This window comes from Tetrao urogallus (genome assembly GCF_951394365.1).
Source record: "Tetrao urogallus genome assembly, chromosome: 1".
NCBI lineage: Eukaryota > Metazoa > Chordata > Aves > Galliformes > Phasianidae > Tetrao > Tetrao urogallus.
The window spans coordinates 121,245,604-121,257,471 of record NC_136813.1 but is presented as its reverse complement, the minus strand read 5'-3'; the positions used below and the strand labels follow the sequence as shown (position 1 = coordinate 121,257,471).

General features: G+C 37.6%; 1 protein-coding gene across 1 annotated transcript; it reads right to left on the bottom strand.

Annotated features, from left to right (window-relative positions):
• Positions 1-2,065: 2,065 nt before the first annotated feature.
• Positions 2,066-9,086, bottom strand: RAD51AP1 (RAD51 associated protein 1; the record flags this gene model as incomplete). The annotated part of the gene is made up of 8 exons (XM_079550516.1): positions 2,066-2,193; positions 2,909-3,028; positions 4,009-4,152; positions 5,223-5,365; positions 6,358-6,483; positions 7,017-7,155; positions 8,539-8,588; positions 9,079-9,086. 8 exons carry the CDS (start codon positions 9,084-9,086, stop codon positions 2,066-2,068), a joined length of 858 nt encoding a protein of 285 aa, XP_079406642.1.
• Positions 9,087-11,868: the final 2,782 nt, after the last annotated feature.

Below are 11,868 nucleotides of genomic sequence, written 5' to 3'. Positions count from 1 at the left end.
ACTGCCTGTGTGGAATTTTGATTTAGCAATTTTGACAGACACGTAATTTTTGAAAATAAGATGATGCCAAGACTGAGACCAGAGTGAGACAAATTTCAAATGTATGTTTTGTGAAAAAAAAAAATAAAAATGGGATGAATGGAAAGTCAGAGAAAATAGGGCTTAATAAATCTACCAATTGCAGGAATTTTCCAAAAGCTTCACGCTGAGAAAACACTTATCATTGTTATGTAAATTCCCCTCATGTGGGAAATTGTTAGATTATGTTAGATTATGTAAATCTAACCTCATGAAATGCGTACTTACTCTGAAAAGTAAGTAGAAAAGCAAAATAATTCTTGACAGACTTATTTCAGTAGAAAAGGAAACCAGGCAACTGTGACACTGTAGGGGACTGTTGAGCATGATTACTCCAAGTAGAAAGAAAACGACTGATGCGTAAAGGGAGGGTAGTGGATTGGGATGCTGCATTGAGTCACCCTAAGGCCCAAGGCTCTCTGTGTTTCCTTCCTGTTCTGCTACAGCTCCTTAATCAGCACACATCTCATAAAAAGCCTGGTTAAATAAACACAAAAAGAGGAGTAACACAACTCTGACTTCCTAGTTATCACAAGTGTTATTCTTAGGCACTTATCTTTTCCTTTGGGTACTTCTGTTTCACCTTTGTTTGGAAGCTGTTTCAAGTACATCAGCTGGCAATTTGCTGTAAAGGTGGGTTGATTTTTTTTTCATGTGTCAATTTAGAAAGCTAAGATAATTCACAAATGAGGCAGGCAGGTACTAGAGACAGAAGGCATGTGCCTTCCCTACACTCACTCAGCCCAGTTCAGTAGGCCCCACTTCATCCACTCACTAAAGGCTTTGTGATTCCGTTTGGATAAAATGAGTTTATACTAAACAATGCCCAAATCTCCCTGTTTCTGAGAAACAATCTTTGGTCCATGAATACTCTGTCATTCCTTCCATAAGGCAACATGCACATTATTTTTATAATGTATATTAAATGTAATGCATGTATTTATTACTATGTTGTTTTATCATGTATATACTATGCAGTTAAAAATTAGTCATACCATATATTTTTTTTACCTTAGATAATACCATGCTTTTGCCTGCATAACTACTTTGAGCAATAGGATCATGCATTCTTTTAACACTACTGTATATGTTAAGCAGTCAGATATCATAAGTTACATGAATGCAAATTATGACGAAATCCTTTAATACAGGCCCAACTGCAGTGTCTGGCATAATGTGCTTAGGTGGGAAACTGTCTAAAAAATCAGTCTCATGACTCAGTACCAGTCACTTCAAGTTTTATGAATCACACGTGCACACAGGACATCATGGTTTTCAACAAAGACTAAGGAGTCCATGCCAAAATCCTAATTTTCTGAGCCTAACTAATGTTTACTGACGTCCAGTAAGTTATTCCCACATTTGCAGGGCTGTAGACAAAATCTGGAAGTTAACTTCAAAATTAATAAAATCAATTACTAAGATTCATTAGACTATATATTTTATTTTTTTTCAAAATACAAATTTTAAATACAATTTCTATCTAAAATACATTTAAAAAGCAATTAAAAACACATTTAAGACATGCAAACATTAACAAATTCTGAAAGTGAAGAAGACGGCATAAAAGTGATGGCTTAAGTCTTCCCAGAAATACATTTAAAACATCACTTTCATTTGTATTTAAGAATCTATTTGAGATAGTGAATTCCATAATTGACATAGTGCTGTTAGACTATCTTAATGCTGAGTTCACATAGCAGAGAATTAGATTACAAACCTGTATCTTTGATTATAATTCATAATGAGTTGGTGACCCAGATGACCTTGATTAAATAATATTATGCAGTAGCACTTAAGGATGCCTAGCATTTTACAGAATAAAACTCTGCAATATTAGAAGTGTACTAAACAACTATCCTAGAAAACCAATGATGTCATGAAGCTTTTGTTGCCCAGTGGTTTTCCAGCTTCTATTTATACACAAAATACATTCCCAAGTCTTTCTTCAATACAGGCCTTCACGTGGCACCTTGTCACTGACCACCTATCTGCTGGTGGCATTGGGATGCAGAGGTTTGACTCTTGCTAGTCTGGAAAGGCCAAGCCTAAGACACTGAGTAGGTGATTTAACTGAAGCATACTTCGTAGAGTTGTTACTTGTTCCTGTTGCAGCTGAAAATAACATTAAAACAAAAAGATTTAAGAACACAGAGAAAAAAAAAATATAAATCTAATCTTTTCATAGCTTTCAAAGCAGAGCAGAAAAAAAGGTATTCTAAAGGCACTGCAAGAAGAACTGAATAATATACCATGAAAGTACAAGAAAATCAGCATGTTCACGAGGAACCAATCCATTTGGGAGCCAAAGTAGCAGGCATAGCACACATTTTTAAGTAACCAGTAACGCATCAGACCAACAGCACCACGCGGCATTGGACAGGCAGAGAAAAACTACTGGTAAAAGCCTACTGTGCATTTTCAGGCAGACAATCACGCAGTGGAACATAATGCCAAGTGAGAAAAGAAAGGAGTCAAAGAGGAAAGAAATGTGTGCAGAAAAGGAATATGAAGGAAAATAAGGAGTCAGCAGCAGTATGCTTAAACATCCCAAAACATTAGAACTCCTAACTATTAATCTTACTAAAGCAGTTAAAACACTCAAACATATTTCTAATATTATTTTAGAATACAAAACAACAAAGCACATACCAGAGCTAAAGAAAACTCTTAATAAGCTAGAAAGGGACACAATACAATCTCTTGCTTACGATTTGATCTATGCTCTGCAGTCATTGTTCTGAAATACAGTTTATTTGTTTGCACGCTTTTAGGAGGCATTTCTAAAAACGTAAGACAACAAATCTATCTGTTACAAACTTTAATGTACCTGGTGGTACCCATTTGGGTTTCTTGTTTGTTACAGGACTTGATGTATGTAGAGGCCTTCCAACTGGTTCTGAAGACGTGGACATCTTCTTTTGTGTTTGCTCAGATTTTACTTTCATTACTTTTGAAGGAGTAAATACAGATAAAAATAAAAGCTTGGAAAGACATTTTTACTGAGAAATCATTACAATGTATAAGATGGTAGATCTCTTTACTGCAAGACCTCTCTGAACTGAGTGAAACGAACGTGGATGTTAATAGACAATCATGTCTTCCAACCAACAACATATATTTAAACAGTTACACTTATTATACTCTGGAATTTCAACCCTGGTTTGTTAATAAGCACTGCAACTATTTCTTGTTAAAGATATTCCAGATCTGAATTGCTAAGAGGGAAGGTTCTTCTGTCAGCTACATAAAACAAACCATTCCTTCTCACAATTAAAACTAAATGTAAACTAAATTATGTAAATTCATGCCTGAAATTGAAACACATTATCAAGTCAGACAGGATTAACATGACAGTAAGAATTTTCCTATACTATTTAGGTAAAACTAAATTGTGTTAACAATACAGAGAAAAATTCAAGTCTGAAGGACGTGAATATTTAACATTTTCTCCAAATAGTTTTTAGCACTAGCCTTGTTTGGCTGTCCTTGGATTACAGACTTACATGTGCAATGACATACAACAACTGCAAGAACAGGCTCTGAAATTGTACATATGTATTTAAGTCCTCATATCACTCAATATTATTCAGCCTTTTCTTAAATGCTGTTTTTTTTTAAAAAAAAAAAGAAATGAACTCTGTCTCTTCAGTTTTGTCTGTTTTTATTGTAAGCAGGGTTTATTTATTTTAAAGGTTTTTTTCTTTCAGATTTTTTGTCATTTCCCTTAACTCTGTAGAGTCAGTTTGTCAGCCTAATTTATCTGCCACTGCAGATCCCTTTTAAGATACTTGGTTTTTAAATAAGAAAAATGATTATGAATACCAAAACAAAAAAAACATGAAATATTTCTTGTGAAAGGTACGGATTAAAACAAAAGGAACCTTTATACTAAAAGAAGTGTATTTTAAATTCATAGTAGAAGCTTACCAGTAGTATTATTCTCAGATTTAGGAGTCTTTTCTTTTCCAGTCTGCTTCTTTATTTCCTTTTTATTTCCTTTGATTTTCATCTTTTCCATAGCACAGTCTTCATTACCTTCACTATAATCGGAATCTTTTTCTGATTCCTCATCTACAGCAAGGAAAAAGGATCTCAACTCATTAGAGGAAATAGAATTTACTGTTATGCTAGCTAAAGTCTTCTAATCTCATGTTGAATGTAAACAATCAGGGTATATTAGGAATATAGTAAAATATATATATGTGATGAAATGTGAAGGAAATAGCTGTCATAAAATATTCTGCATTTACAGATTTCTTTCCCTGTTTTTCAATATTTCAACACTGGTATAAAATGCAATTAACAGTTTTTAATTATCAGTTAAAAAAAAATCCCCATGTGCTAGATGAAAAAGGTAAACTCTATCACAGCCTCTGATTTTCACATAATTTTGTTCACAAATATTTGAAGAAGAAAAATATGTCAAATTTCAGCTGCAGGAAAGATTTTACACATTTATTATTATTTTTTTTTTTTAAATGCAATAGCAAATCTTAGGAATAACTTCCAAGCAGGAATATCTGGACTATTCTCCAAATACTTTATTTAACTGATAATTTTTGAAATATTTTCCAGTAAGCCTTCTGTAATGGATAAGTCTGGATAAAGACATGTCAACTACTGGGGAATAAGAGGGAGAGAGAGCTACAGACATTCAGTAATTAGATCCTACCCGAATCTTATTGACCTACAACCAGCTGCAGCAAGGTTTTTTGAGAGTTGATAATGGAAAGAAGGAAGGCTACTTTGTTCTTTAATAAGCTTAGATAAAGCCAACACTGAAAGAACTGTGATGAAGAACATATGATACTTCTCTGCAATACAACTGCAAGAATGGACAGTAGCTCTTTCAAGAGACCATTTTTCCCCAGACAGCGTGGGTAGAAAAATGATTTTCTGACATACTGCAGCTTATACAGAGAAATGGATGATTTCTGCCAGTTTAGGGAATGTGTATCAATAAGCCCCAGTGTCTAGATTCAGTGTCCAAGCGCCGCTTCATATATCACTAGTATTAAAACAATTCAGTAAAGAGGAAGGAAAGATAAAAAGGTGGTATGTGTTTCAATGAACATATAACCCGAGGGTAAGTAATCACATTCAATACACATCTAAGCAGAGGGTGTTTACTGACAGCTTACCTGGTGCAGTCACTGGTTCAGAGTCAGTAACGTGCTCTCTGTCACAACTGTCAATGGTCAGTAACTTCTGATGAGAGAAAGCTTTAAATGCTGCTGTCCTTTGCCTACAGCCATTCATAGGTATGTCATCATCTAGAACCTGACTGAGACCTAGAGAACAGAAGGTGGTCTAATTAATCCAAATTCCCAGTAACTGTTCAAAGAGAAGCAGGTATTTGAGTCTTGAGGCTCTGAATTCTTTTCTGTTTTTCTAAAGTACACTATTAGAGAAGCGTATTATCTGTACCTGTTTTTATCACATTCTCACTTTTTTAACTGATCAAACTGTACTTTCTGGTAGTAAAAGTGATCAGTGTTTATCTGTAATCAAACTAACTAAAGGACAGAAAGCCAAAATAAAATGAGAAACATGAAAAAGTTTCCAGTGGCACAGCAAATCTGATGCTTACAAGTTCCAGACACATTAAGAAATTGAGGATAAGCATTGCTTCTTGTAAAAGCAAATAAACATCTAAAAGCATTGTGTCTGCTGTTTCTTCCAGAAAATATTTAGTGGTCTGTAACTATTTCATTCACAGTAGGTTTTTTTTCCAATGCTAGGACTTTTAAATTCCTCAGCATTTAACATATTTTAAAATATAGACACTTTCTTTTTCCCCACATAATTGAAAAACAGGAAACACGAGAAAGAAAAATGAGAAAAATGTATTTAAATGTGAATTTAAATGCTTTTTCTGAAAAGACAGAGTATGAAAATACCTAAAAGTTCACTGTCTACACTGCAGTTGGAAAAACAGGTCTCCTATCTCCTGATTCAATATTCTTATTGTTTTAGGTATCCAGAAAATAAAATTTAAAAAAAAACAGAATAGCAATATTTGAAAATGACATTGTAAAAATGCAAGTTATTAAGAAATGAAAACAAAATTTTTATCTCTCTCTAAACAACCTATTCAAAAGATCTTATAGAGAATTTATTTTTCTCCTAGTAAAAGCTATTAACATAAGAAGGCAGGTACCACCTAGAAATTCACATTTTCTTATCATGACATCTTGAATAAAAACATGACTTTCAATCTATTTTTTTATAAAACAAGTCACATTGAGTTCAGCACATATAAACAGAGTATTGCACTGAACTGTACAATAACCTTGTTCTTCTGAATTTTGCACTTCATGGATATTTGCTGATTTTTCTTCGATGGACAAGGCCAAGGTAACATTCAAATCCCTTTCACAGAAACTATCATCCAAGGATGTCCTGAAAAAAACAAACATTCAAAATGAAAGTATAATGAGACAAGAGTCACTAACCTATTTCTGACTTACTAAGATTTAAATATCAATATTTCTACAGAAATTAATATTTCAATATGTACTTTATCAAACACCATGCCACAAATTAGTTCCAGAAAAGACTTAAAGAAACTATCTACTGATATTTAAAGCACAATATATTTAAAAGTATTATTACAGGAGAAAACAAGACAAACATCATCCATCTCGACTTCCACTTCTATAAAATAATAGTCATAAAAATCGTATATGCACAAAAGACTGGCCCTGAAAATACAGTGTGCAGAGTGTTAAATGAAGATAAAGGGTAAAAAACAACAACAACAATAACACTTTCTCCTTTATAGCAGTACTTTCTTAACATTCTAATTCTTAAAATAACATTTTGAGTCTTCATTCTCAAATGCATAAAATGATAGGAAAAAAAAGAAAAAATACTGTTTTGTAAGTCCAGGCTCCTATTACAAACATAGTAAACCACAATTCAATTTTTCTTACTTTCCAACAGGTGAATCTTTTTGCAATGGAGTCGATTCTTTTCGTGGCTTTTGCTTCTTCTTTGTCTCCTTTTTTGGTTCCTTAGGCTGCGTTCTGGATTTTTTTGTTAAAGGTGCAGCTATGCATGCAAAGTCTTCATCTATGTAGGAGATATTAACAAGCTTTAATTAACTTTCCTTCTGTATATTCTTCTATGTGGTCAAAAAGAAGTCACTCAACTCAATTTCATCATATACTGAAAATACAAAATACATAACCTTTCTGAAATTAAATCTTTTAATAAAGAGACAAGTGTAAATCTACTGTTCTTCAATGCAATTTAAATGAAAATATAACAAGACCTCTTATGCATCTTTGTTAAAGGCAATTTATATTAACAATATGTGACTAATGGTTCAGTATTGAGTTTCTCAACAGCTGCAAGTTTCACCTTTTGAAATACTTAATAATAATCAATTATAATAGCAATCGCTGTCATTCATTAGTTTTAGAGTCTTGGTGTTTTGGAAATTAATTGCATTAATGGCCTCCCATTCACAAGAAATGCAGACTGCTTCCTATTTTCTAGCCTTCTCATAATGCCTCTCACCAAATACAAAACACATTCTCCGGTTTTCCGAGAATATCTGAAGGTATGAAAGCTTTCTTTCTTCTGACCAATTACAATGCAGTTCAGTGTAAAATAAGAAAACAAGACAACAACGTGTTTTTTAAATGCCATGGAACAGATACATAATCCCTTCTGAGAAAAAAAATCTAAGAGACAGAAGAAAACTTTTTTTTTAATATTACAAGTGGTCACTTAAAAAAAATAAGAAAAGTTATGAACCATATTTAAACTCACAAAACTAAGACTCTGCGTTAACTAACATGACTTACAAGAGATCTGCAAGATCATTTAATTTTTCCTTCCCCTTCCTATCACTTCAAAATGTTCAATGGATACCAAAAACTGACAAATAGCACAGGAAAAAGAAAAAGTTAATCCAAATTCATAAAGGAAAATTATGCAATACCCATTAGGGCTTAGAAGGAGGACTGTCAAGACAACAAATAGACTGCAATCTATTTTTGTTATCCATAGAATTCAAAATCTGATTGCTAAATCCTTATCCAAAATCCTTTAAGACACAGACCTCCATGAGAAATGTTAGATCTGTGCACAACCAACTACATAACTCCCTTTATATTCTGATATGCAGACTTGTGAAATGATCATAAAGAGGACATGGAACAAGTAACTCTCTGAAAACTGAGGCAGGCAGAGAAACAGATTTTCCTGCAATCAAAAGACACGGTGCATTCAACAGATCCCTGGCAAACTGTTGTTATGCTCTGGCTTACAGAAATCATATTCTTGTTGAATCAAGATTTTTAACAATGTGCTCAGTTTACATCCACTGAAAACATTAATAGCCTTGTCACTTAACTAAGTCACAAAAACGAAGACCACTCTGCTGATGCTTTAGGTTGTGGCATTCGTGCTTGGCATTTCAGTTATGTACAGAAATACATCACTTACCACCATCTTCAAAATCCCCAAATTCTGAATAATTAACAATTTTCCTGTTCCTGTAGCAAAAGAACACAGTATTAAGCTTTTCATATTGAGAATCCTTACTAGCTAATTCTTGATTTGGTTTAAATCATGTATTTAAGGAGAAAAGCAATGTATGTCCAAATACATGTGTAACTTGTAACTATTGCAAACATGGTTACTAAGAGTATTAGAATAGCTTGGTTGGAAGGGACAGTTCCAACCTCCCCTTCCAAGTGCAGGGACACCCCCACTAGATCAGGCTGCACATTTAGCATACTTCAGCTTCTCTGTGTAACCTGTTTCAGTGTCTCACCACCCTCATAGTGAAGAATTTCTTCCTAATATTTAACTAAACCTACCCTCATTAAGTTTAAAATTGTTCCTTCTTGTCCTCCTGAGAGTCCCTTTCCAGTTTTGTTGTAGGTTCCCTTTAGGTACTAGAAGGTTGCTATAGGGTCTTCTTGTCCCCAGGATGAACAAGCCGAGCCCCCTGAGAATGCCTTACAGAGAGCTATTCCAGACTCGCGCATCTTCACGGCCCTCATCTGGACTTGCTTCAACAGCTCTTCATCCTTCTCCTGATGGGAGCCCCAAGCATCAACATGGTTTTCCAGACAGGCCCTCATGAATGCAGAGCACAGGGGAACAATCACTTTCTTGCCCTGCTAGCCACCCCTCTTTTGGCCCAGCTCAGGGTACAGTTGGCCTTCTGGGCTGGAACTGCATACTGTTGACATGTGTTGGGTCTTCCACCAACAAACACTCCCAATCCTCCGCAGCACTGCTCTCAATCCATTCATCTCCTTGCCTGAATAGCTACTAAATAAGTGTTTTTGTTGTTCTCCTTACGGAAGCACGGTATTCTTACACACACACACCTTATCAGAGATTTATTCAATTCCTTGGTCACTTCCAGATGCTCAAGGTGTGTTTTCCATGCAGTTTTTACATGGTTTACCATGCCACACTGCTACCAGTGCAGGTGTTTCTGTACCCAGAGGGCCCCTTTGCATGAGGTATACGACTGCCTCTCAGAGCCCACCTGAGGGCCACCACCTTCACGCACAAGCTCTCTGATGAACAGAAGGGCGGCTGCTGCCTACTTGTTGTGTTAGTTTGTTTGTTTTCCTACTGCAGGAAGAGCCCCGTGCTTTCAGCTGGAGAAGAAACGTCGCCAAACCGCCCACAAGCCTCGCTCTGCAGCAGCCCACAGAAAAGATCTCGCCTCCAAGAACAGGTCCAGCAGAACTGACAACAGGGGAGAGCGGGGTGGACGTCACGCAAGCGACGGGCAGATGCAGCGCACCAGAGGCTTTCGAAGAAAAACCGCTCGGCACCGTTCGGCGCACACTCCCAACGCCTCTGCGCCCCGAGGAGCGGAAGGCACGGCGGCCACCGAACCGCGCAACACGCGCTCATGTCCCTCGTCCCGTCCGCGCGGCGCGACCGGACCCGACCCGAGCTACATCACGCACCTCCGCACCATCCCCGCCATCGCCGCGGCAGCCGGCGACGGCCGCGAAAGACGCGCGCCGTTGACGACACTGTTCCTCTCTTTTGATTCCAGCAGAATTGCACATTCGCCACAGAGAGGCGGAGCGGAGACAGCCGGTTCTACGGCGTCGAATCTGCGTTTCCGGATGAGAAGCTATTGAAGAGAAGGGAGGAGGTCCTGGCGTCGGCGCTTCCCGGACAGAAAAATCGAATACCTCATCCGGAATCCAGGTGAGAGATGAGTGCGGTGGAAGTCACTCCTGCCTTTCGTACGAGAGCGCCGGCCCCAGCCCCTGTCAGCCCTGCACCGGTCGGCCAGCGCCCATCGGCTTGGTGAGACCGCTCCGGAGCCGGTGCGGCGTTCGTCTGCTCTGTCAGCCGGGCCGCCCCTCCTGTGCTGTATCTCCGCAGCTGAGCCTTGCGGTCTCGTGACTGAACGAGCTTGCCTCGGAGCTGGGCGGGGGGCTTTGTTCTCCCGGGGAACACGTTACTGCAGACCCTTCTCCTCTTCCCTTCTGTCACCAACTTTGTTTCTGCGTTTTCAGTAACCGCAGCTACTGCTGCCTTTCCTCTGAGCCTGTTAACCTTGAGCCTGCAGTAGGTTTGAGGACACAAATGCAGACTGAGTGCGCTGTTGCACGGCGATCGAAAACTTTTCACATCCTTTGTCTTCCCCTCTTAGTTTACTCGAGGAATGGTACAGAGATGTTTGTCGCTTTTGCATGTCTAAGTGGTGCTGTTCAGATCCCTCTCTGCAACTGGACATGTGCCAGCCTCAATTTAGTTTTGGTTGTATTGGAATGTTCATTCATGTATGGAACTTGTAGATAAAATACAGGATGATGTATCTTTCAACTATGTGTTAAGTTTTCTACAGAATCAGTGAATGGTTTGCATTGAAAAGAACCTTAAAGATCAGATACTTCCAACTGTTTGGACACCTCCCACTAAATCAGATTTCCTAAGGTGCCATCCAACCTGGCCTTCAATACTTTAAGGAATTGAGCATCCATAGCTTCTCTGGGGAACCTGTTCCAGTGTCTCAACCTTCTATTTTAAAAGTGTTACCCTTTGTCTTATCACTCCAGATAAAAAGTCCTTCCCCAGCTTATCTGTTAGCTCCCTTTAGGTACTGGATGGGTGCTGCAAGGTCTTCCTGGAGCCTTCTGTTGTCCAGGCAAGAAAATAAAGAACTCTCAGCCTGTCTTCATAGGAGAGGTGCTCCAGTTCACTGATCATTTCTGTGGCCTTCCTCTGGATTTGCACTAACAGGTGTCTGTCTTTATTGTGCTGGGAGTCCCTGAATTGAATGCAGCATTCAAGGTGGAGTAAACAGTATTAAAGTCATTTGTTTAATCGATTCCCAGCATGTGGACTTGTTCATAACCCTATAGACTAATCCTATAAATTTTTCTGTGGAGAATAAACTTTTTGTTTTCTGCTTTTCTTCTCCTTGGACAGTGGCTTTTAGCACTGAGGAGATTCCCATTAGAATAAGATGCCCAACATTGCAGGGTATGTTCAAAGAAGAGAACTGTAAATCTGTGAAGGAGACCTTGTGGAGAGAAAAACCACCAAGACACAAGACAGCTCCCATTGTTCATTTTTGTCTTGTAGACAGTTCTATTGCTTTTTTCTTTTTTCCTTTTTTTTTTTTTTTTTTTTTCTTTCTTCTCATGGTTTCCTTTAAAAATAAATCCAATTTATCATTAGGCAAGTTTCAAAAGAAGTAAGTAAGCTTCTTCCAGAAGTTGCTGTTGTCTTCCCCTCCTACAACTCTACCACCGGTAGAGAAGAGGCAATATAATCCTAATGCTA